Source organism: Cnephaeus nilssonii (assembly GCF_951640355.1).
Source record: "Cnephaeus nilssonii genome assembly, chromosome: X".
NCBI lineage: Eukaryota > Metazoa > Chordata > Mammalia > Chiroptera > Vespertilionidae > Cnephaeus > Cnephaeus nilssonii.
In genome coordinates this window covers 75,506,159-75,533,197 of record NC_137071.1, presented here as the reverse complement: position 1 = coordinate 75,533,197, position 27,039 = coordinate 75,506,159, and the positions used below count along the sequence as shown (strand labels likewise).

The following is a 27,039-nucleotide window of genomic DNA, read 5'->3' as shown; positions in this document are numbered from 1 at the left end:
CTATGAAGCCAGCATCACCATAATTCCAAAACCAGATAAAGACAACACAATGAAAGAGAATTACAGGCCAATATCCCTCATGAACATAGATGCCAAAGTCCTCAACAAAATTCTAGCAAATCGGATCAAGCACTATATCAGAAAGATCATGTACCATGACTAAGTAGGATTTATCCCAGGAATGCAAGGATGGTACAATATCCGCAAATCAATAAACGTGATTCATCACATAAACAAATTGAGGGAGAAAAATCACATAGTCATATCAATTGATGCAGAAAAAGCATTTGACAAAATCCAACATCCTTTCTTGATAAAAACTCTCAAAAAGGTGGGAATAGAAGGATCATACCTCAACATTATAAAAGCTATATATGATAAACCCACAGCTAACATCATACTCAATGGGCAAATACTAAAACCATTTCCCCTGAGAACAGGAACAAGACAGGGATGCCCACTCTCACCACTCCTGTTTGACATAGTACTGGAAGTATTAGCCATTGCAATCAGACAAGAAGAAGAAATAAAAGGCATCCAAATTGGAAAAGAAGAAGTAAAGCTGTCCTTATTTGCAGATGACATGATATTGTACATAAAAAACCTGAAAGACTCCATCAAAAAACTAACAGACTTAATAAATGAATTCAGCAATGTAGCAGGATACAAAATTAACGCCAAGAAATCTATGGCATTTCTATACACCAATAGTGAACTTACAGAAAGAGAGACTTAAAAAAGCAATCCCATTTACCATCGCACCAAAAAAATTAAGATACCTAGGAATAAACTTAACCAAGGAGGTAAAAGACCTATACGCGGAAAACTACAGGACACTGAAAAAAGAAATAGAGAAAGACATAAACAGATGGATTCTACCAATCCATAAACATACCATGTTCATGGATTGGTAGAATCAACATCATTAAAATGTCCATACTACCCAAAGCAATCTATAGATTCAATGCACTCCCCATTAAAATACCAACAGCATATTTCACAGACCTAGAAAGATCTCTCCAAAAATTCATCTGGAATAAAAAAAGACCCCAACTAACCACAGCAATCCTGAGAAAGAAGAATAAAGTAGGAGGGATCTCAATACCAAATTTCAAGCTTTATTACAAAGCCACTGTTCTCAAAACAGCCTGGTACTGGCACAAGAACAGACATATACACCAATGGAATAGAATAGAGAACCCAGATATCGACCCAAACCACTATGCTCAATTAATATTTGACAAAGGAGCATGAACATACAATGGAGTCAAAACAGTCTCTTCAATAAATGGTGTTGGAAAATTGGACAGATACATGCAAAAAAATGAAACTAGATCACCAACTTACACCATACACAAAAATAAACTGAAAATGGATACAGGACTTAAACATAAGATGGGAAACCATAAAAATACTAGGGGAATCCACAGGCAGAGAAATCTCAGACATATGTCGAAGCAATTTCTTCACCAATACCACTCCTAGGGCAATGGAAACCAAAGAGAAAATAAACAAATGGGACTACATCAAAATAAAAAGTTTTTGCACAGCAAAAGAAACCATGAACAAAACAAGAAAGCCCACTGTATGGGAGAACATATTTGTAAATGTTTTCACTGATAAAGGTTTAATCTCTAATATCTACAGGGAACTCATACAACTTAATAAAAGGAAGATAAATGATCCCATTAAAAAATGGGCAATGGACCTAAATAGAATCTTTTTGAAAGAAGACAAAAGGAAGGCCAAGAGACACATGGAAATATGTTCAAAGTCACTAATTATCCTAGAGATGCAAATCAAAATGACAATGTGGTACCATCTCACACCGGTCAGAATGGCTATTATCAACAAATCAACAAATGACAAGTGTTGGCGAGGATTTGGAGAAAAAGGAACCCTCGTGCACTGCTGGTGGGAATGCAGACTGGTGAAGCCACTGTAGAGAACAGTATGGAGTTTCCTCAAAAAACTAAAAATGGAACTCCCATTTGACCCAGTAATCCTACTCCTAGGAATATATCCTAAGAATCTGGAAACACCAATCATAAAGGATATATGCACCCCTATGTTCATAGCAGCACAATTTACAATAGCTAAGATTTGGAAACAGCCTAGGTGCCCATCAGCAGATGACTGGATCAGAAAACTATGGTACATCTACACAATGGAATACTATGCTGCCATAAAAATGAAGGAATTCTTACCATTTGCAGCAACCTGGATGGAACTGGAGAACATCATGCTAAGTGAAATAAGCCAGCCAATGAAAGAAAAATACCACATGATCTCACTCATTTATGGATAATAAAGCACATTAAAAGTGATGAACAAAAAGATAGGTACAGAGACAGTAAGGCATCAAACAGACTGTCAAATTACAGGGGGAAGTTTAGGGAGAGGTGGGGGAGATAATAGATCAACTGAAGGACTTGTATGCATGCATATAAGCATAACTAATGAACACAAAACACTGGGGGCTGAGGGCATGTATGGGATTGGAGTGTGTGGGGGGGCAATGGTAAGATATGTACACATATAATACCTTAATTTAAAAAATGGAAAAATAAAAAATAATAAATAAAAAAAGAAGTACTAGCCATAGCGATCAGACAAGAAGAAGAAATAAAAGGCATCCAAATTGGAAAAGAAGAAGTAAAACTGTCCTTATTTGCATATGACATGATACTATACATAGAAAACCCCAAACACTCCACCAAAAAACTATTAGACCTAATAAATGAATTTGGCAATGTAGCAGGATACAAAATTAACACCCAGAAATCTATGGCCTTTTTATACACCAATAATGACCTCAAAGAAAGAGAAATGGAAAGAAAATCCCATTTACCATTGTACCAAAAAAAAAAATTAAGATACCTAGGAATAAACTTAACCAAGAATATAAAAGACTTATACTCGGAAAACTACAGGACATTGAAAAAAGAGATAGAGGAAGACATAAACAAATGGAAAAACATACCACGTTCATAGATTGGTAGAATCAATATCATTAAAATGTCCATACTAGCTCAAGTGATCTATAGATTCAATGTAACCCCTATTAAAATACCAATGTAATATTTCAAAGATCTAGCACAAACTCTCCAAAAATTCATCTGGAATATAAAGAGACCCCGAATTGCCACAGCTATCCTGAAAAAGAAGAACAAAGTTGGAGGGATCACAATAGCAGATATCAAGCTATATTACCAAGCCACGGTTCTCAAAACTGCCTGGTACTGGCACAATAACAGACATATAGACCAATGGAACAGAATAGAGGACCCAGAAATTGACCCAAGCCATTATACTCAATATTTGACAAAGGAGGCAAGAGCATACAATGGAGCCAAAACCACCTCTTTAATAAATGGTGCTGGGAAATTTGGTCAGATACATGCAAAAAAATTTAAACTAAATCACCAACTCACACCATACACAAAAACAAACTCAAAATGGCTAAAGGACTTGAATGTAAGACAGGAAACCATAAAAATCCTACAAGACTACATAGGCAGCAAAATTGCAGATATATGTCATAGTAATATCTTTACAGACACAGATCCTAAGGCAAGAACAGCTAAGGAGAAAATAAACAAATGGGACTACATCAAAATAAAAAGCTTCTGCACAGCAAAAGAAACCATCAACAAAACAACAAGAAAGCTCACTGCATGGGAGAACATATTTGACAATATTATCTCTGATAAGGGTTTAATCTCCAACATTTACAGGGAAATCATATAACTTAACAAAAGGAACATAGACAATCCAATCAAAAATTGGGCAAAGGACCTAAATAGACACTTTTTGAAAGAGGACATTCAGAAAGCCAAGAGACACATGAAAACATGCTCAAAGTCACTAATCATCTGAGAGATGCAAATCAAAACAACAATGAGGTACCACCTCACACCTGTCAGAATGGTTATCATCAACAAATGACAAGTGCTGGAGAGGATGTGGAGAAAAAGGAGCCCTCCTTCACTGCTGGTGGGAATGCAGACTGGTGCAGCCACTGTGGAGAACAGTATGGCATTTCCTCAAAAATTTAAAAATGGAACTGCCATTTGACCCAGTAATCCCACTTCCAGGAATATATCCCAAGAAAACAGAAACACCAATCAGAAAGCATATATGCACCCCTATGTTCATAGCAGCACAATTTACAATAGCTAAGATTTGGAAACAGCTTGAATGCTCATCAGCAGATGAGTGGATTAAAAAACTATGGTACATCTACACAATGGAATACTATGCTGGTATAAAAAAGAAGGAATCCCTACCATTTGCAGCAGCATGGATGGAACTGGAGAGCATTATGCTAAGTGAAATAAGCCTGGAAGTGAAAGAAAAATACCACATGATCTCACTCATTTATGGATAATAAAGAACATTATAGCCTGATGAATAAAAAGATAGATACAGAGGCAGAGAAGCATCGAACAGACTATCAAATTACAGCGGGAAGAGTGGGGAGTGTTGGGGAGGGGAGGTAGGAAATCAACTGAAGGACTTATATGTATGCATATAAGCATAACCAATGGACACAATACACTGGCGGGGGGGGCGTTGAGGGCATGTGCCAGGGGGTAGGAGAGGCTGGGGGAAGAGCAATGGGGGGAGGAGATATATGTACTATTATTTGTAATACTTTAAACTATAAAATACAATTTAAATAATTAAATTGAATTTAAAAACATCTATGGTACATTTACGCAATGGAATACTACTCAGCTTTGAAGAGGAAGGAAATGTTACCCTTCGTGATAGCATGGATGGACCTGGAGAACATTATGCTAAGTGAAATAAGTCAGTCAGAGAAAGATAAGTACTATGCAATTTCACTCATATGTGGAATTTAATGAACAGACTGAACTACTGAGCAAAATAGAGACAGATTTATAGATAAAGAGAAGGCAAACAGCTCTGATGGGGGAGAGTGTTGCAGGAGGGGGAGGGATTGAGCAAAAAAAGAAAAAAGAGGAAGAACTCATGGACAGAAACAACAGTGTGGTGATTATGTAGGGAAGGAGTGGGAGGAGGTGGAAGAGATTATAGGGGGGAAAATAAAATTAATAAAATAAAATATGAAAGTGAGAGATACATACAAAGAACAAGCCCCAGCTTGTCATAAAGAACCTAGACATCTAAGGATCAAACCAATATGTAGCAATTGGTGGGAGAGTTGTATTACCAACATAGTATGAGTTGTTTATGTCTCAAAGTTCTTCAAACACTGCCATGGCAACAGGAGAGGAGAGCAAATCACATATGTGTGAGGAAAGTGAATATCCAGGAAATAAAGGAAGTGCTACCCCCAATAGTAGGAAAAGAAATCCTGAGGTAATGAACATCTGAGAGTCAAAGGAAAAATGTAAAACCTAATCCTGTCCATAAACCTCCCTTTAAGCCTAAATAAGAACTTGGACATGTATTTTACTAAACAGAACCTTATTAACCCTGCTGAATCCTGAGTGGGTATTATTTGACATTTCTTTGATGAAAGTAGTGGCCACAAGTATAAGGGGAAACAGGAAGTATTAGGAAAGAAACTGGTTTGTGATTTTGGGACTACATTGTTCTTTTAATATATCTGTAATTTTGAGCTAAAAAAAAAATCATCATTCAATCAATGATTCAGTACCCAAAGTTTAACCTTACCCCCAGTACTAATCCTGACTTCCCATTAGGTATGGGGACATTGACTTTCTCCAACAGGACAACATCTAGCAGACGTTAGCTGGCATCTGCCAATGAGACAGTAAATTTCTGGTTGATAGATGGGTTGGGCATACTTCGAACTGTTGTCTGTGTTAGTGAGACACACTGGCCTCTTAGACAGGTGTTGAAGTTGAAATTGTGTGGTAGCAGCACAAGATGGAGATAGTTTTATAGATATCTCTTAGACCAGGGGTCAGAAAACTAGCTAACGTGAACCTTGACCTGTAGTTTCTTTTTACATTTTTAAAAGATTGTAAAGATAAACTATATGGGACAGAGCCCAGATATGGCCTGCAAAGCCTAAATTATTTATTATCTGGTTCTTTACAGAAAAAGTTGACTTCTCTGAATAGATTCAAAATCTCCTCCTTTCTAATCCCTTTAGAGATTTTGGAATTAGGGGAGTGGGCATATGATTTTGAGACACAGCAGCTGTTCGGGGGATATACTTTGGCCCTTAGCATAGCCAATTCTGCCATAGAATAATCCATATAATTTCAGCCTCTTGCTGTTTCATCCTCTATCTTATCAGAGGATGAAACACATCCTATTAACAAAACTCTGTGTGTGTATGTTTTCAGAAGTTTTTTTTCTGATTTTACTCAGGGGCTTCCTGGTCAGAAAGGATCTAAAGGTGAACCTGTCCATACCCAAGGTAGTTTCAAAGGAATGAAGGTAAGAGCCTCTAAGGCAGACCGCTGAGTAGGCTATAAGCTGAGCTATCCCAGATTGGGCCCCAGCTCCAATAAAAACATTTCCAGAACTAGCATCTGTGTCTCTATTTAAGGAGCAGACCAAGCTGTATTTAAAAAGGACCCTGAGCATTTTGTGGTAGAAACACTGACAGAAATGTTTGTAACCATACTGTCAAAGATATTTGCTATATAGGATCTAGACCAAAAATAAGAGACAGATCAGCAAACAGTTTGCATGCATATCATTTTCTTTGACAAGCCAAGACATTTCCTGGAGGCAGATACCTTTTGTCTGCTCTAGAATCCTTGATGTCTGCATACCTTGGTTTGAAACCATGTATGTCTCTGCCCATCTCAGCATGGCCACCAGCCCAGGATCCTTGCCCTGCCCTTTTCTGTCCCTGAACCCAGGCCCATCACCCTTAGCTGGGCCCCTGGCTGTCTGCAAAAATTGCCCATCAACTCTGCAGCTGGTTAGAAACTTTCATCTCTTCATTGATAAAAACCTTCTGTATTCTTGTGACTAAATTCTTGGTTTGTACTGCCTGGTATCCTATGGGCCCTCAATAAACTCTGTTGCCAAATGATTGACCCTATTTCCCTTAAAGAGTGGGAAGGGAGCCCATCATTTCCTTGCTAGCAAATCAGAATCTATGTGTCTAACATGAGAGGAAGATGCATCCAAGCACATTCAGCTGAGGATGGCACCTTTCTGTCTTCCATCCATGCACAGAACCCGGAGCATTGGAACATTGGAAGTCACTTTGGAATGGAGTGATGGGGGTGGGTGGATGAGAACTGACAAAGGCACAGTATTCGAGCTCTTGGCTGTAGATGCCACAGCTGAAGATAAAATGTAAAAGTTGGGAAAGACCTCATGATTGTTAGATTCATGTTGCTCATTTTACAGATAGAAAAACTGAGGTATACTGAGGCTATGTGACTTGTTCAGATTCACACAGCTAGTTAGTGTTCTTTCCATGCTGCAGAGAGCTGATTTTTTACCATAAGCCAAGTGCAGTAAGACTAGCAGGTATCAAAATATGGCCATTGTCACAGCAAACATTGATGAGTTTGGCCAAAAATAAGAGACCTTGGACCCAGTAGAACACAGCAATTTTCAAAGATGGTCATATTATAGATTTATACAGTGACTTAAGATGGTGCAAAGTAATTAAAATGTAATCAGAAACTGTATACTCTGTGGATTCTCCCTTGAAATGTCTGATTTACATTGTATATATATGGGCATAGATTCTCTGGGAATGAGGGCACATGGGAAGGTGGCTTGCTTTCCTCCAAAAGAAAAGGGAAATCACCAGCCCACAGAAGCAGTTTCTAATTGATAAGCTCCTAGAAAAAAAATTAATTAATCCAAGTAAAATATGAAATCCTGTTCAACCAAGGCTATAACATTTGCCTTTTAGAGTCTAGACTTTTCTCGGGATAAAAAGTAAATGGTTGAATATGTCTAATTCATACATTATTTAAAACACAGGACCTTGACAGAAGAGGACTAAGCTTCAGCAAAGCGTTTTTATGCCCATGCATTTTAGGTTAGTTATCTATGAAATACCACAGACTTGGTTTATTAATCTCTTCACTGTTCTGCCTTTTTCTGTTTCTCAGGGGGATCCTGGGCTGCCTGGACTAGATGGAATCACTGTAAGTTGTTACTTATGTGTTGAGCTCTCAATGTTTAGTCAATAGTTACTGATTGTCCCTTTTCATTCTTCCCTTCAGTGTTTGAAGGTCTTTGTAGACCTTCTCAAGAAAAATCCATAGAAAATGGGTCACATTATTGTCTTTTTCCAGATGAGAAAGTACTGATAGGATGGACTGTCCACCTCAAAGCTACATAGCAGGCAGGCTTTTAGACCTTTAGACCAGGAAACTGCATACTCCCTGGTACAGAATTTTGCATTTCATTCAGCAAGCATTTACTAAGTGTTTTCTGTGTGTTGAGAGTGTCATTGGTAAAACAAAAGTACAACACTATTCTTTAAAAAGTATTCTGTATTAAACAAATTTTAAGGGACTCTAAATAATAATGAGTCCATGAAAATCCGTGAGTTGTATTAATAAGAGCTTTCTGCTTTCCTTGAGTTTCTACATTGTCATCGTTTTCCTTTGCAGTGGCTTAAGAAAAGCCCTTCCTTTCTTTGTTATTGCCTATACCAGGGTTCCTTCCTTTCTGCTTTATTCCAGAACAGATACTAAGCACGTACTCTCAAAAAAATTCTACGAGTGATCCCTGAGACAATGCAGATATGGTCTCTGCCCCCTCCCTGACCCAGGATGTGAAACACTATTAGGAATGTGGCATAAGAATTCCACAAAAGCTTTGAGGAAGAGATGCTGTCCACCTAAGTATACATCATGAAATACTTTATATTTAAGATAGAGAAGGTAGCCTCTGATAAGTATGAATGATCTTTAGGCTGGCTGGCAATGGGAGGAAACTTTCTAAACAGAGAGCAGTGTGAGAAAAGATAGGCAATAAATAGGATGTATATAAGTACACATGCAAACATAGATGAATGAGTAAGGACCAAGGACACCCAGACCCCTATAGCTAAATGGTTTAGGTCAGTGGTCGGCAAACTCATTAGTCAACAGAGCCAAATATCAACAGTACAATGATTGAAATTTCTTTTGAGAGCCAAATTTTTTAAACTTAAACTTCTTCTAACGCCACTTCTTCAAAATAGACTCACCCAGGGCGTGGTATTTTGTGGAAGAGCCACACTCAAGGGGCCTAACAGCTGCATGTGACTCGTGAGCTGCAGTTTGCCAACCACGGGTTTAGGTGGTGTGTTAACTAAATTTGTAGAATAACTATATTTGCTGCATAGCTTCTCTTAGAAATCATTTCCCTACCTGCAAAGGTACAATGTTTATGTACATACACAAGCATGATAAATAAACCATGTAGATTTGAGGAGGGGAGTTTGGTGGCTGAGTATGAGATTTGTGATCAGTAAGGAGATCACAGGTTATTAATTATTGTCAAAGCAATGTTCTAACATTTTACATCCCTGGGGAAACTTCAAATCCCTAGTTTCTCTTCCACCTATCTAAGTCTTGATTTCACTTGGCCTCTTCATCCCTTACCTAAGCACATATCACTTTATTACTGCTCCTTATTTTAATTAGGCTATACATTTCCCCATACCATCTTTCTCTTCAGATTTCATTGTCTTGTTTTTAATTTCATCACTATTATCATTCAGGTCAAAATATCTTCTAGTTTCCCTTATGATATTTCCTTTCAAAGATGTGTTAACTTCCAAACATTTGGCAACTTTCTACATATCTTCCTGTTATTGATATCTAGTTGATTTCATTGCAGTTAGAGTACACACTCTGTATAACTTCAATCTTTTTAAAATTTGTTGGGGTTTGTTTTATGGCCTGTAATATGGAACTATCTTGCTGAATGTGTGATATGCACTTGAAGAGACTATGTATTCAGCTGGTTTGGGGTATAGTGATCTAAAAAAAAACAAAAACTAGGTCAAGGTAATAATGTATTTTGAATCTTCTATATTCTTACTGATAATTTTTGTCTAACTTATATTAATTACTGAGGGAAGGATATTAAAATCTTCAATTATAATGTGGATTTGTCTATTTCTATCAGTTTTTGCTCCATATATCTTGAAGCGCTGCTATTAGATGCATGCACATCTAAGATTATTATAACTTCTTGATGAATTGACCTATTTATCATTATGAAATGCCCCTTTTATCTCTGGTAATATTATTTGCCTTGAATTCTAGTTTACCTGATATTAATGTAATTGTTTTGATTCCTTTTTTAAATTTTCCTTTTTTTACATCACTTTAAGATGAAAATTTTCAAATATATAGTAAAATTGGATGAATTTTGCAGTGAACATCCTAACCATTAATATATTACTATACTTATTTTATCCCATTTCTATCTATCCATCCATCACTCCATCTCATATTTACTAATGTTAAAGTAAATTGCATGCCTATCGTTAGCTAGACTTCAAAATTTGTTTACATTTTTTCTTTCTATGTAAAATTTACATACAATAAAATACACAAATATTAAGTGTACATATGATGAGTTTTGACAAATGTATACCCTTGTGTAACCCAAAGCCCTCTTAAGGTATAAAACATTCCCACCACCTTCAAAAGTTCTTTCCTGTCCCTTCCTAGTCAATCCCTGTCCCCACCTCAGCCCAAAGGCAACCACTATTGTGATTTTTCTTTCCATCCTAAATCAGTTTTTTTTTTCTATTCTAGGGCATCATATAAAGGGAATAACATATAATATGTAGCCTTTAGGGTCAGACTTTTTTTACTTAGCACATTATTTTTGAGATTCATTCACATTGGTTCATATATCAGTAGTTTGTTATGCTTTACTATTATTTTATCTTATTGTATGTATTGCAGTTCACTTATCAATTCTTGTATCAGTGGACGCCTAGGACATTCCCAATATTTTAGTACTATGAATAAAACTAATATGAGCATTCTTGTGCAGTTTTTGTGGGCAAATGTTTTCATTTTCATTGAGAAACTGTGTTGCTTTTATGACCTTAGTAAAAACTTGTCTCTCTAGGGCCCACGAGGAACACCCGGCTCTCCAGGAGCTGTAGGACCTATGGGATCACCAGGATTTCAAGTAAGTAACCTAAATCTACCATGTGATCATAGAATTCATTCACATGAATGCTTTACCCACTAGGCCATGGATTTAATGTGCACCTGTGTAAATGTAGGTTCTCCTAGTGGAGAAGGCAACTTCCATTCCTGGAGGATTAAAATAAAGTATGCTCTTATAAGGAGCTATGTATTGTCTTTATTTATTAGAGTCAATCTGACTATTCACTCTGTGCTTCCAAAGTCACCTAGTCTGGATCAACCTAAAGTATAGCCCAGAGATGGCAGATACCTGGCATATCTATTGTTACCATCCACTCCCCTGATGCTGCTAATTAATCATACTACCACCAGCATCACCTACCCTGAGCACAGAAGAATTTTCAAAATTATTTTCAACACTGCAACTTGGAAAGCTCTACCTACCTCTCTTTTTTATACCAATCCTGTTTATCATAGCTGGCATAGAAAAAGCATAGAGTCATCTGTGTGGTTCTGGGGAAGCCCTGTGCCAGATTTTTCTCTCTCCAGTGCATGAAATCCTACCATTGATTACTTTGGTTTACCTTCATCAAAGGTCACCATTGGCCTATTGCGAGGAATGACACATGAAACCTTCACTATCTTAACATGAATGTGATTATTGGGTCAATTTGGGAGATTGGAACCTTGAGAGAGGGAGCTAGAGTTTGCTTCACCAATGCCAGGCTATACCAAGGTGGGTGGAAGACTCTCAACATGCCCACATTTCTTGTCTGAAACTAAAAAGTGCTGTTTCCTTTCATTTTTAATATAGGGTCCTCCAGGCCCCCCTGGTCTCCCTGGTCTTGACGTAAGTATACTTTGTCTTGGAACATTTGGCCTCCTACCATTAAGTAATCATGTTTCCCCAGAGATATTCTGATTTGATTAAATTCACTTTCTGGTGGGAAAAAAAAAAAAAGACTGCATTCCTACTGAAGTTCCCGGAACTTGTTTAGTAATTGATTTTGTTTTTCCTCCCTGTGCCTCGTACCCCAGGGGAATATGGGGTTAGGTTTCCAAGGAGAGAAAGGAGACAAGGTAAATAGATTTTCACAAAATACAATCTGTATTCCATATGCTCCAAAAAAATGTCTCTGGCTACAACCTTGTGCCTGCTTGTGTAAGGGAATTTGAATCTTTGCCTTGGGAAATGAGCATTTTCCACCCCACATGGATCTTCTGGTGGGGTCCCTTGAGGGTTGCATGTGCACATACCACACATAGGATATTGTGGTCTTTCTCCTTTAAAATATTGTAGTCTTCCTGCTTCCTACCTGTGAAGTGTGGATGTCTTACAAATATACTTTCTTGAAATATATTACCTCTTCCTTCCACTGGGGTATTTGTGTACTGTGTGACCTTCTCTTTTCTTTTCTTGGCTTGTTATATCTTTCCTTCCTTTTCTTCTTCCTTCTTTTCTTCTTTACTCTTCCTCCTCCTCCTCTTGCTTCCGCTTTTCTTCCTCTCTATTTCCATCTCCTCTCTCTTGCTTCCATAACCATGCTTTCACCATTCTCTTGTAGCTCCCCTTCCTCATTCTATTTACCTCTATAGTGATTTGAGAGCCTCAAGAGAGGCTGCAAGATTGTTCTTCTCCCCCTTCATGAGTGCCTCTTGTAAATTGCACTGCCTCCAATGAGCAAATTCAGCTGCCAATGTTCTAACATGGGCTTCACTGTCTCTGCTTGTGCTTTTGACAAGGATTAGACCAATAACAGTCTGATCACAGTTGCAGAGAAATGTCCATTCACCTTGCTCAAACCCCTTTTTTGCTCTCCTCTAAACACCCTTATGCATGACCATGGCAAGCATGAACCTGCAGCTTCCTTTATCTTGCTTCTTTCTTCTGCAGTGCTGGTACAAAATGCATTTGGACAGGCTTATAATTCTTCTCACTCCTTGACACTGATAGTTTTGTTTCCTCATTGATGCAAGGGTGAGGGTGAAGAGGCCAAAGTAATGGACAGTTTATTTGTGAGTTACATACAGAGGACAAACCCACCCTCTGGAGAAATGGTCTGTGTGATTCTGCTTTGCTTAAAGTTCCTTTTTATCTTACAGGGGGATGTTGGTCTCCCTGGCCCTGCAGGACCCCCACCATCTACCGGAGAACTGGAATTCATGGGGTTTCCCAAAGGGAAGAAAGGATCTAAGGTATTGAATTTTTAAGAACAGGAAAAGTTAATAAGCTTCTTCCTATTAATACCAAAGTTCAATTCAAATAACCAGACCACACTAGAAGGGTAGTGGGTCCTGAGCAATGAATGGATTTTTGTTTGGAAGTGAAGGTAAAGCCTTCTTTGTTTTGTCCCTCATGAAAGGCTTTTTTAAAAGGTTGCTTTTTGGTATGTGGATATGAGTGTGCTTGGGTTTCTGAGTATTCATTTAAGTGATTATTTTCTGTGTTTCACTTTTGCAGATCCAATTATCAAGATGTTAGATAACTTAAATATTGAATAGTTGGGTTTTTCCTCCTAACTCCCAACTTTCTCAATACTTATGTTGTTCCCAAAGATTGTGACAGAGCACATACAATATAAATTGTTGTTTTGCAGTATCTTTTTAAAGTTATTTTCCCTTAAAACTTAAGCATGCCAAAAAGGATATATTGTCACCAAGTGGCAGTAGATGCCCTAATTTACCTGATCTGAACTATCAAGGCTGAAGCTGTAGACCTGTTTAGCCAATATGTGTTATACTCTGTATTTTGATATGAGTGAGTGTGCATATGGGTGTATTTGAATGGCTGTGTGCTATTAAACTGTCGAGATATCTTTCAGTAATCTGCATTCCCTTCTTTCCTGGGGTTTTCTTAAGTTTTATGATTCTGTGCCTGTGGTCAATGCATCCAGCCAGGAGAAGGTGTTTGTCTTTGTGCAAACAATAGCTCCAGGTTCTCTCCAGGTTTATAGGAAGTATCCATTGATTAGAAACAGTTTATGAGCATATGAAAGATTACCTGCATCCTTATCATTCTCAAACTTTAGAGAGCCCTTCCAGGGCACATATAGGAAAATTAGCATGTAATTGTTACTCTTTCCCCCAAAACCATTGATTTTTTGTAGTCTGTAATTTGCACCACCCTTTGAAACCCCAATCCTGATACCCCAATGGTTTCCCACAACCCAGCCCAAGTAACTCAAGAGAGCCATCTCCTTCAAGTTCACTGCTTCCTGCTGCTACTTACTAAGCTTTGCTTATTTTTCCAGGGGGAACTAGGGCTTCAGGGTTCCCCAGGAACAAGTGGCCCTCCAGGACTTCCGGTAAGTCTTTTTATTTGGTCAATATCTATATAGTGTTTGATTGGACAAAAGCTATAGCAATAGAAGGCTAACAGGAAGACTTCTTCCTATGGTTATTGTAGAGAATTCCACCATCTTCATTATTAGAAGGCATTTGAAATGTTTTTTTAAATATATTTTTACTAGAAGCCCGGTGCACGAAATTCGTGCACAGCAGGGGGTTGTCCCTCAGCCCAGCCTGTACCCTCTCAAATCTGGGACTCCTGGAGGGATGTCCGACTGCCCGTTTAGGCCCGATCCCACCAGGATCGGGCCTAAACGGGCAGTCGGACATCCCTCTCACAATCCAGGACTGCTGGCTCCCAACTGCTTGCCTGCCTGCCTTCCTGATTGCCCCTAACCGCTTCTGCCTGCCAGCCTGATCACCCCCTAACCACTCCGCTGCCAGCCTGGTTGATGCTTAACTGCTCCCCTGCCAGCCTGTTTGCCCCCAACTTCCCTCCTCTGCCAGCCTGGTCACCGCTAACTGCCCTCTCCTGCAGGGTTGATCACCTCCAACTGCCCTCCCTTGCAGGCCTGGTCCCTCTCAACTGCCCTCCCTTGCAGGCCTGGTCCCTCACAACTGCCCTCCCTTGCAGGCCGGGTGCCTCCCAACTGCCCTCCCCTTCTGGCCATCTTGTAGTGGCCATCTTGTGTCCACATGGGGGCAGGATCTTTGACCACATGGGGGCAGCTATATTGTGTGTTGCAGTGATGGTCAATCTGTATATCACTCTTTTATTAGATAGGATAGAGGCCTGGTGCACAGGTGGGGGCCAGCTGGTTTGCCCTGAAGGATGTCACAGATAAGGGTGGGGTTCCCTCGGGGCATGGGGTGGCCTGAGCGAGGGGCCTGTGGTGGTTTGCAGACCAGCCACGCCCCCGGCAACCCAAGGGGAGGCCCTGGTATCTGGAATTTATTTTCCTTCTACAATTTAAACTTTGTAGCCTGGAGCGGAGCCAAGCCTGGGGCTCCGGCAGCCATTTCTGTGGCAGTTAATTCACCTTCTACAATTGAAATTTTGTAGCCTTAAGCAGGTGAGCCCGGCCAAGGTGTGCGGAAAGCTTTGCTTCCCCTGTTGCCAGCGGCAACCCTGGCCTGCTCTCTCAAGCTCCATTCTGCCGCCATTTGTTTGAATTTGTTTACCTTCTATAATTGAAACTTTGTAGCTTGAGTGGAGGCTTAGGCCTGCAACGGCTATGGAAAGCTTGGCTTCCTCTGTTACCTGGGAAACCTTGCTCTCTGTGGCTGTAGCCATCTTGGATTGGAGTTAATTTGCATACTCGCCCTGATTGGCTGGTGGGCATGGCTTGGCTAGTGGGCGTGGCTTATGTAGCGGAGTGATGGTTAATTTGCATATTACCATTTTATTAGAGAGGATTATTGATTTTAGGGAGGAAGGGAGAGAGAGATAGGAACATCAATGATGAGAGAGAATCACTGATCAGCTGCCTCTTGCATGCCTCACACTAGGGATCGAGCCCACAACCCAGGCATGTGCTCTGACAGGGAATCGAACCGTGGTCTCTTGGGTTCATAGGTCGACACTCAATCACTAAGCCACTCCAGTCAGACCATTTGAAATGTTCTTGTTTCTTGAACCCATGAGAACATTATCATGACTCTTCATGAGAATATATATCTTAGAGTTTATTAGCTCAAGCTCTAGAGTTAAAACAGACCTAGGCTTGACTTCTGGTTTCACCAGGTTCTAGCTATGTGATGTTGGACAAGTTTCTTTTTCTTTCTTTATTTCTTTCTTTTTTTTTTTAATCCTCACCCAAGGATATTTTTCCATTGATTTTTAGAGAGAGTAGAAGAGATGGGGAGAGACAGAGAGAAATGTCAATGTGAGAGAAACACATTGATTGGTTGCCTCCTGCAAGAGCTCCAACCAGGGCCCAGACTGGAGAGGAGCCTGCAACTGAGGTACGTGCCCTTGACCAGAGACAAACCCAGGACCCTTTGGTCTGCAAGCCGATGCTCTATCCACTGAGCCAAACTGGCTAGGGTTGGACAAATTTCTTAACTTAATGAAAAGGACTTAGCACATGTCTGGCATTTATCAATTGTTCAGTAAATGGGAGTTAAATTTAGTAATCGTATCTTCACTTTCCTGTCTGCTTTTGTATCTTTCACTTAAAAAACCTTTTGAGGGCCCATATGTGCTAGGCATTCTGCTGGACTCTGAGGCTATAAGAGTAATAACAGTTCAATAATTAAAAGTCCCTGTCCTTGAGGAAAGTACATTCTAATGGGAAAATGAGGGAAGAGACAGACAATAAACAAGTAAACAAATGGTAAGGGATACATAGACGATAAAAAAGTAAAGTGATGGAATGTGGATGGAGAATGGGTTCGGCTACTTTGGACAATGGTCAAGAAAGGCCTCTCTGAGGAAATGCATATTATAAGGGAACAAATCATGTGAAGATCAGGAAGATTGTTTCTAGCTGAGGGAACCATAAGTATGAAGACCATAAGTTTGGAAAAAGCTTAGAGCTTTTGAGGAACAACAAGAAGTTGAACGAATGGGAGCAGAGTGAGCAAGGCCAAGAACCAGGCATTAGAAGGCAGAGAGGATCTAGACCATGGAGACTTTTATTGGTCAAATATGGTGTTTATGTTAAATGTAGCAGGAATTTATTAGAAGGCTTTGACTTGTATTTTTAAGATCACTCTGGTTGGAGAGTATGGGGGAGTGGAGAAAGTGGGGAGAATGAGGAGGCTATTACAGCAGTCCAGTGGCTTGGACTAGGGTGATAACAATGAAAATGGAAAGAAGTGCATACATTCAAAATGTAAAAAGTTTAAACTTTCTAAAAATATATTTTTATTGATTTCAGAGAGGAAGGGAGAAAGAGTTAGAAACATCAATGATGAGAGAGAATCATTGATCCCCTGGCTCCTGCACGCCCCCTACTGGGGATGGAGCCTGCAACCCAGGCATGTTCCCTTGACCAGAATCAAACATGGGAATCTTCAGTCCACAGGCCATCGCTCTATCCACTGAGCCAAACCAGCTAGGGCTAAATATTTTATTATAGAACATTTTAAACATATACAGAGTAGAGAGAATGGCATAATGGCACAAATGTCAATAACTGCCAACTCATAGCCAAGACATATCATTTCATCATAAATACCTCAGCATTTCTAAGAGATAAGGGCTTTTTAAAAGCATAATGACAATATAATCATCAGTAATTAATTATTAGTAATTGCTTAATATCAGTTAATAAGAAAGAATTCAGGTTTGTGGTTGTCTCATAAATATATTATTTATAATTGCCTCATTGGAATTAGAATCCAAATGAGGCCCACACATTACATCTGGTTGATATGGCTCTTAAATCATAAGATGTATTTTGAAGGAGAAGCTGACAAGATTTTCATGGGTTGGATGAAAGGGTAGGGAAGGAAATGGATGAATCAAAGATGAATGAACATGACTGCTTGCTGGCAAAGTGGGGATGGATGACTGTACTGCTTCTCTACATTTCTTTGAAACACTGTGTCTCTCTGGGAGGCCAGAAAACAGAGCCAGTGTCACAGGTTGTTTCCATGATGATCCTATTACTCCGTAGAAACATAGGAGAGCAAAGAATCATGTGTTCAATGTCCTTGATTATAATCAGCTCAGCATCTAATAAATCAGAAAGGGAGAGAACTCTACTGTTGGAGACAAGACACCTGGGCTTAAGACTCAGCTCCAGTTTTGGGACTTTTTCAAGTCTCTGAAGCTCTTTGTATATCTGTAATATAGCAATGGACATACTCTCAATGAGGCCCAACTCTCAATGTACGTAGAGTTTCTTTGCAAAGTATAACACTGTGCTGTCCAAAATGATACCACTAGCCACATATGGCTACTGGGCCCTTGAAATGTGGCTAGTCTGAAATGAGATGTGCCGTGTGAAATGCACACCAGATTTTAAAAACTGGGTATGAGAAAAAAAAATCTAAAATGTCTCATTAACAATTTTTACTTCAGTGTTGAAATGACAATATTTACCATATATTTTGTTAAATAAAATGTTATAAATTAATATCGCCTACTTACTTTACTTTCTTAAGGTGACTACTAGAAAATTTAAAATAACATAGTAGCTCACATTATATTTCAATTGGACAGCACAGATATAAAGTACTTTGCAAGTGTGCTAGGAAGAAAGGTTTGAGCCTTCCTTTGTGAGCATTTCACATAGATTCTAGTCACCTCCAGTGATGCCTGTGAGGTATGCAAGGTGGGCTGGGCTTATCTCCTTGTATTAATGAGGAAACCATGGCCTGAACGGATGAAGAGGATTGATTGTCCAGAGTCGCACAGCAAATTATTAACAGAACTGAGACAGAAATTCAGCTTTCTTTACTTCTATCCAACTCAGAGCTTTTCCCCCATACCACACTGCCCCCTACAGTCCAGTTCGTTCTTGTCATTATGGTGGTGGATCTTTGGTGTTACTGGCTTTACTGGCTCACTCTCCCTCCCTCCCTCTCATTCTCTTCCAGGGTCTACCTCAAATAATTCCCCCTGCTGCATTTTCACCCTGTTCCCTTTTGTCCTGTAAAATAAAAAGAGACTGGCTGACAACAATTCAGGGTGATAGATTGCAATACCATTTGAAGCTCAGCATTTCCAGTGTTTCACAATGTGGGCTGAAAAATAGAAACTCCTGTTGATTGTAAATACATCCCAAGCTGAAAAATGCCTCTCTGTATATAACACAGCTATTTTCAGATGTTGAGAATCAAGAAACCAGAGTTTTCAGCCCACTTTGGAATAGATTTGATATGAAAACTTGCCAAATCATGTAATTCCTTCACTCTTAACATTTCTACCTACTTAATGAGAACATTCATAGGTACCTTATGTGTCTTATAACAGAAAATTTGTGAGAAGAAATGTGGTAATATGTTTGAGATACTTTGGGCTTTTCAGAGGAAACACACTTCTGAAATCCAAACCCCTCACATAAACTTTCAATTATCCACACAAGACAGAGCTGAGAATGGAAATCTTTAGGGAATCCAAATTGTTCTCTTTAACAATTTGTTTCCCTTTCATATGATCCTAAATATTTGTAGCAATTTCTGACAAGTGGCCAACCTGACATATGTATGCCTCACCTTTTTTCTCCTGCACCCTTTGCAGTGACCAAATATTCCTGATTTTTGGCTCAGTCACAGCTTCACTCATTTCACCCCATTGTCCCCAGGAGCATACTCAGACTTATAGACCACAGATACTACCATGAAGATTGTCAGAATCATGCACCTGTGTGTTGTCTGTCCAGGGAACTAGCGAACACATGGTAGGGCAAAATGGAAGAGATGAGGAGAGAGAGAAGAAACTGGCAAATCCTGAGGTACCTATTGAGTGGATCTGAGGCAGCTACTGGGTAGATGGTGTTCTCTTTCAATTGTGCACCAGGTTTTCCAGGCACTTCAGGTAGGTCCTTTGGAGATGAAGACCCAGCTTGCCAGACTTAAGCTAGGCCCTGGCTCCTGGTGCCCTGAAGGTCAATAGCAGCAGTGTGACATGGACAGAGTTGAGAAGACCACTTGCCTAACCTCTCAAGTTTCAAATCTCAAGCTTCCCTCAAATACCAAGCAGAACAGATTTCTGCAGTTTAGGTTTCAAAATATTGCCACAAATCCTACCCTGGCCCTCCCCCATGACCTCCCACCCCCTTATCATGCTTCAGCCTCCCTCCTGCCTTCCCCAGTTAGAGAAGCCACTCTTGCTGTGGAAGGGTGTCTAGCCATCTCCATTGCCTTCACTGGGGCCCTGGGGAGTCATTGGGTTGGGGGAGAAGCTCAAGCATAGTATGACTGCATGGTAGCCTCCCTCTCAGGGGAGCATGTCTCTGAAGACCATGGCCACAATGTCTCTCACTGGGCAGTGGGGTCTGACACCTTTTGGTTCCAGCCTAGTGTTTGTACCTTGCTTGTTTATTTTCTTTGTTTTCTTTTTACTGTACCCATTTTTAACTTTTATTTTTATATCTAACTAGAGGCCCAGTGCATGAAAATTCATGCACTGGAAGGGGAGTCCCTCAGCCTGGCCTGCCCCCTCTCACAGTCTAGGAGCCCTCAGGGATGGGAAGCGACCCAGCAATCGGGGAAGGCAATGCCCTATCACACCTCTGCTGTTGCCACTGCCGGCAGCGCAAGCCTCAGCTGGCCCTGGTTATCTGAGATTCGGGCAGCCCTGGGTGGCTGGGCAGCCACCATCCGAGGCTTGCCTGCACCTCGGGCTGGTCCTGGGCGTCGGCTGGGCAGCCGCCATCCGAGGCTTGCCTGTGCCTCTGGCTGGCCCTGGGTGGCTGGGGGCTGAGGAGACTGGGGGACTCCGGAGGCAGGTGTGGGGAGCGCCTGCTGCCCCAGTAGGACTGAGGGGACTGGGCGCCACCATCTTGTGGCTGTGGGCACTGCCATCTTTGAGGGCGGAGCAGTCAATTAGCATATTCCCTCTTTATTAGATAGGATTTTAACCCTTTGCACTCACTTGCTTTTTTCTCAATTCCTTTATTCTAATGCTAACCGTGTCGAGTCACACTCGACATCCGAGTGCAAAAGGTTAAATTAAGTTCATATGCAATATTGCATTAGTTACAGGTGTACAACAGTGGTTAGATGTGTGTATACTTTAGAAAGTGATCACCACCATAAGTCTAGGAACCATCTGTCACCATACATATTTTTATTATTGACTATATTTCCTGTGTTGTACTTTACATCACTGTGACTAATTTTGTAAGTCATCTTGCCTTTTTTTCACCATCCTCCCCACCCTGACCCAGTGACTGTGTCATTCCCCCTTATTTCTGGCCAAGTGACTAAAATTGACTAATATCCTTAAACCAAAAATACCAGTATATCAGGGCCCTGGAGAGCAGACCTGTAAATAGTCAAGATAGTGTTCTAATGAGCCAATGGTGAGAAGGAGTGAGGGAGCAGTAGATAAAGGAAAGTTCATGAAGAGGACTAGCTGTGACAGGGACAGGTCTAGGACTTCTTGCTAGAACAGCTTGTTCAGCAGGGCCCTGTATGGTACCATGTTATTCACAGGGTCATCCTGTTCTCCAGAAAGCTGACAGTGTTCTATGAAAGAAGGCCTACATGCTGGGAAGGGGCCATGAGACCATATCTCAAGGCCTGGCCTGGTGTCAGCACTGACAATTCTATCTGAGGCATAGCCCATGGCCTCAGTAGTGCTCAAAAATCCCCACTCTCCAACAATATCAACCTTCCGCTTGCCAACTATAAAATCCATCTTAGTGCTTTTAGAGTTTGGGGCAGCCTGAGCTGCCATAGCTTCCATGGACAGGACAGAGAACATTGCACAAAGTACTAGTACTTCACTTCAGAGTCCAATAGACACATTCTACCAGGTGGCAGCATGCATTGGTTTCCAATTTGAGATCCAGAACTGAGATTTCAAATAAGTTTTGCATTCAGTTTGACCTGCAGGCCTTTTGAATAGAAATCTTATTCAGCATGCAGTCTGAGCTATTTGACACACAACTGCAGATGTAGAGAAAGGCAAATAGAAACCAAAGCCTGCTTTGAATCAGACCATTCTCAGACACACTCTCCCCCAATAAAAACACAACAAAACAGTCCACATTAAAAAACAAAACAACAAAAAAACCTTGGGCCTAGAAAGCTAAGGGCTATTCAGCTAGTTTTCAGTACCTGTGGGAATACTCTTAGTACATAAGAGAAAGAAAACTACAAAGAGGATTTGTATAGTGCCTTCTCAACCAGTTGAGCCAGGTCACATCAAGAGGACAACAGGTAATGTGCCACAACATTTAGTGTCTTTCACAAGCTTACATGTAAGAAAGCTTTGCTGCCTCCTTTACTCTCATAATAGGCTTAAATGTTGTTTGCCAAAATCTATACTCCATAAAGTCCAATTTTAAGCAATAACAAAATGGCTTTGATTCAGTTTGCTGGGAAAGTCTTCATCCACTTATGTAATTGTGGGAGCCCCTTTCACGTCCGGCGTGACTCAGGGTTCCGGTTCAGGGTTCGGTTTCTGGAGAAGGGCCGCACGCAAATTAAAAAAGACTAGAAGAAATTTAATTTGGCGATATGGGGGGCCAGGCGGGAGCCTACCTCTAGTGGGAGGACTCCGCCAGGCTCTGGCCTTGCTATCCCTTTTATTGAGACTATGGGATACACCCATTACCCTTAAGCAGGTTTGGGATACACCCATAGCCCTTAGGCAGGTAATAAGCGGATTATTGTATCAGTAAGGATTTACATGATTATAAGATGGGGAAGTTGTCTCAGTTACCATTGTCTCAATTAGATAGGGAGTGGCTGGCTCTGACCTTTCAGAGCTTCAAGGTTGACCAGCGTTTTTCTATTAGTGAGACAATGGTTGGTTTCCGGCATGTAATGAACTCTTCTGTATCTTGGGGCCCAGAATGTGCTTGCCTTAGACTCAGAGCAGAGAAAACTCTTTCTCACTCTGCTTTTTTTTTATTTCTGCCTCTTCATAGAGAATCCTCCAGTCATGCCCACTGCTGTAAGCCCTCATCTCTTGTAAGCAGGGCAAGAGGGGTTGGAAACCATGTCACAGTCTCCATTTGGAATGCTCCTAGGGCCTGCAGGACTCTAGACCACACCAAGATAGAAAGACTTCCCACTGAGAAGGATATTGTAATCATCATATCTCCTCTAGTATTGACCACCAAGAATTAACACAATTCTTCATTTGAGGGTCAAAGAACCAAGTTCCTAGATGGTGGAAGGAAGCCTATCTCATGGCAAGGGTCCTGGAATGGAAGTCTGACAACCTGGCTTTCTGATTATGTAACCCATACAGGATGCTTAGCCCTTCTGAGTGTTATTCTCCCCATCTGCAAAATCAATGGGGTCAGATATTTTATCATTTCTATGCTGTTAGTCCATGTTACTATAAATATATGAAATATTGTTTTAGGGATAAGACATTACTTCTAGAACCAAAATGTAACCTTGAATGAATGGTCCAAATTATATTCAGGTCCTATGTGCTTCTCAAGAAGTGACAGGAAACTCAGGATTGTGAGCCTCCCCAATGGAACAATGGAGATGGTTTGAAATTACCACTGTGCTTTGGATGGAACCAGGAGACCTATGAGGAAATGAATGTTATAACTTATGGTTTCTTTTTCCCTTTAGGGATTTGGAACTGCAGGAGAAAAAGGAGAAAAAGGCATCTCTGGTTTGCCAGGACCTAGGGTAGGTAGGGTAGGAACCTCGAATGTTGCTTGCCTGGGTCTGTTAAGTCACCTGATCCATTTTATTTCCTGTTTTCATATTTATGTTATGTAACTTTATGGCCACTTAAGCTTTTCTTTTTTTAATAATTATTTTTATTAGTTTTTGTTTTAGACACTTTTTTTTGTTAATCCTCACCCAAGGATATTTTTCCATAGATTTTTAGAGAGAGTGGAAGGGAGGGGGAGAGACAGAGAGAGAGAAACATCGATGTGAGACAAATACATTGACTCGTTGCCTCCCACATGCACCCCAACCAGGGTCAGGGATCAAGACTGCAACCGAGGTACATGCCTTTGATCAAAATCAAACCCAGGACCCTTCAGTACACTGAGCCAAACCTGATTGGGCCACTTAAGCTTTTCTTTCTCTTCCTCAGCCTCCTGGCAGGCCCCTAAGATTACCTTCTCTCCACTTTTACCCATTCCCTTGAAGTAATGGCTCCTTTGAATAAAGAATGATGTACCCTCTATATAGGTGACTACTCAGACTATTTATTCCCCTTGTTCCCATTCTGGGCTAAAGAATTATGTGACTGTTGTCTTGTTTTCATTCCATTCTATCCTGTGGGAATATGGGCAAGGGTGAGAGTTGTGGGGTGCAGAAATGAAAGAAAGAAGTCCAAGTGCAATTTTTATAGAACAGAAACAAGCCTGAGAAGTTCTAGATTGTGGGGATGTTTTGAGTCAACAGTTTCCAGTAATAATCTCACTTCAAGTGGAAAAATAACTTCACACACTTGGGTCTTACACTGTAAGCAAATGGCCAACCTTAGCCTTAAAGAAGTAACACTTTAGAGAATTGTGTTTTAGCTTCATCATGAAGCTTGTTAAAGAGTCTTGAATTTTCAGCAATGTTCATCCATTACCCTGCCATTTCTTTATCTTCTTTTCCCTACTCCCTTGTCTGGAAAAGGCACAATCACCAAAAAATTATGCATTTGGAGTGAGAGACAAGCGCCCCTCCCACAATCTATTTAAAAATCTAATGACTTGGAGCTAATGCAAACTAAGTATAATACCACCCAGCCCTTTTACCAAATACCACCTAGTGCTTAAAATGTTTCCATTTATTTAGTTCTTTAAAAATGCTCTGTGTGGCTATTTAGCCTGATGGATTAGTACTTAGAAAGAAGTCATTGAGCCAGGTCTAGGAACATTCTCTTACCTGATTTTAGGAGCTGCTAAATCCTGAACTCAGTTGGATATCTTTGTTATGTAAATCTAGTGGCTTTTTCTAACATGCCGTTTTTTCTCTTTATAGGGTCCCATGGGTTTAGAAGGAGTCCAAGGACCTCCAGGGAGTCAGGTATTTTGGTTAATATTATTAAAGCTTTGGTGTATAAAATCTGAATCAAAAGGTCCCATCACTTTTCTTAACATGGTCATCAATCCAAAGACATTGCTTATAATGCAAATTTTTCACCTCCTTGATTGGTATAAACTCAACCACTCTCTTCTTTGTTTGCAACCAAGAAGATGAGTATCCAGTGTCAAGTTTGGTGCCATGCCATGGCATGCTATATAGTGTGGCCATACTTCTTTAACATGTTATCAGTGCTTAGCAAGGCCAGCCTGCTTATATTCACCTCTAGCCTTTTGGCCCTTGTACCTCCAAGCATGCAAGTTGGCTACCTAGTGTGCCATATGGCCTTCTGTAACAGATTACAGAGTCAGGTAGGATCCATACATACCCTTGAATGCCAGCCAATGTCCCTGTGCCATTTGCACTGGTCTAATCTAAACTCCAGCCCCTCTTATGTAGACATTCAACTTAGCTGTAACTATGTTCTGTCACAGGGCAAGAAGGGGTCCTCAGGTTTCCTTGGGCTTAATGGATTGCCAGGAATTAAGGTAATGTTGTTGGGAAGTAAAAATCCAGGATTGGGGAGAAGGAAGAGTGAAGAATTACCAAAAATGCTATTTAGTCCATTCAGGCTACTGTAACAAAATATCACAGATTGGGTAGCTTATAGACAGCAGAAATTTATTGCTCGCAGTTCTGGAGATTAGAAGTCTGGGATCAGGGTGCCAGTATAGTTGAGTTCCGGTGAAGGCCCTCTTCCAGCTTGCAAACTGCCTACATTTTCCTGTGTCCTATTATGATGGAAAGAGTGAACTAACTCTTATTGGGCCTTTTATATAATGGCACTGATCCTAATTGGGGCAGCTCTGCCCTCATGACCCACCTCCAAATACAATCACATTGGGTATTAGGTTTTCAACATTAATTTGGGAAGGGGGCACAATCATTCAGACCATAGCAAAAGCCTACATATGAAATAAAGTATTTTAAAAGTATTTTAACATTTTAGGTGTCACCCTTTTCACATGAAATGCATGCATCCTACTTTAATACACAAAGCTGATGAGCATTATTTAATATTACTTGATAAGTGGTAGACTAAATGGGGAGGAGAACATGGTAGCAAATCCATCCCTTCAAGGAGGAATATTTTTTATTGACATTGCTTAGAATTGCCAACTTTTCAGTTTTATTATTTTTTCTTAAATTCTCTACTGATAATGCATCCCCTAATTGCCTGCACCTAGGACAGAGAATTCCCACCACCCCACTCTGAATATGCCACTATATCTGATTATGGTACCCGAGTCCCTTTTGGGTGACAATTAGGACTCCTTTGACTTCTTATGCCTGACATCATTCATTAACAAGAGCAGTGACAATAGCAAAGTCCCAGGCCTGCTGAGAGTGGGAAAAATGTTGAAACACTGCTCCCCCGTGGGCATCTCTTGGGTGCAGCCATGTTATCTATTTCTGTGATATATTTGCCAGGCCCAGAGCAGGTTTTCCTGGAATCAGTTCGCAAAATAAAATTGGGATCCCTTGTTCTTGACAGGGTTGCAATTGAGTATCAGACTTCTGACCTGACTGTGTTGCCTTCAACTTAAATTTATAGGACTTTGAAATTAACCTATGGACTAGTTGACCCTGGAAATCAGGGTTTGCAGAAGGAGAAACCTTTAACTTTTCTGGGGAATAGATTTGAGGACACATAGGTCTTGGGTGATGAGGTCATATAAATATTCGTGTTTAATGTATTTAATCCTTGCAGGGCGAAAAGGGTGGTGTTGGCCTGCCAGGCCCAGATGTTTACATCGATACAGATGGTGCTGTGATCTCAGGTGCAATTTTTCATTGATTTGAGCGGAGAAGAAAAGACAGGGAGTTAAATTCTATATCCCTTGTAATTATTTAAAGAATTTTTTGTTAACCACTAGATTGCTGCTAAACCCAACACTCCCAAGGGCTCCTCCTGGGTCCTGAACTTGGGGAGTGAAGCTAACTCCAATGTCTTGGGGAAACAAGCCAAACCCTACTCCATTTTTGTGTTGGGTCTACCAAGGCTAGGGTTTGAGTTAGTTGG

The 27,039-nt window shown here is 40.4% G+C and overlaps 1 protein-coding gene across 1 annotated transcript in view; it reads left to right on the top strand.

The window, feature by feature from the left end:
• The window catches only part of COL4A6 (collagen type IV alpha 6 chain), a 462,181-nt gene that overhangs the window by 393,252 nt on the left and 41,890 nt on the right, over positions 1 to 27,039 (top strand). The window contains exons 8-18 of the mRNA XM_079764920.1: positions 6,334 to 6,402; positions 8,052 to 8,087; positions 11,026 to 11,088; positions 11,863 to 11,898; positions 12,087 to 12,128; positions 13,152 to 13,244; positions 14,300 to 14,353; positions 23,553 to 23,612; positions 24,915 to 24,959; positions 25,451 to 25,504; positions 26,728 to 26,797. Of these exons, the coding sequence (XP_079621046.1) occupies positions 6,334 to 6,402; positions 8,052 to 8,087; positions 11,026 to 11,088; positions 11,863 to 11,898; positions 12,087 to 12,128; positions 13,152 to 13,244; positions 14,300 to 14,353; positions 23,553 to 23,612; positions 24,915 to 24,959; positions 25,451 to 25,504; positions 26,728 to 26,797 (622 nt within the window). The remainder of the gene's footprint in view (positions 1 to 6,333; positions 6,403 to 8,051; positions 8,088 to 11,025; positions 11,089 to 11,862; positions 11,899 to 12,086; positions 12,129 to 13,151; positions 13,245 to 14,299; positions 14,354 to 23,552; positions 23,613 to 24,914; positions 24,960 to 25,450; positions 25,505 to 26,727; positions 26,798 to 27,039) is intronic.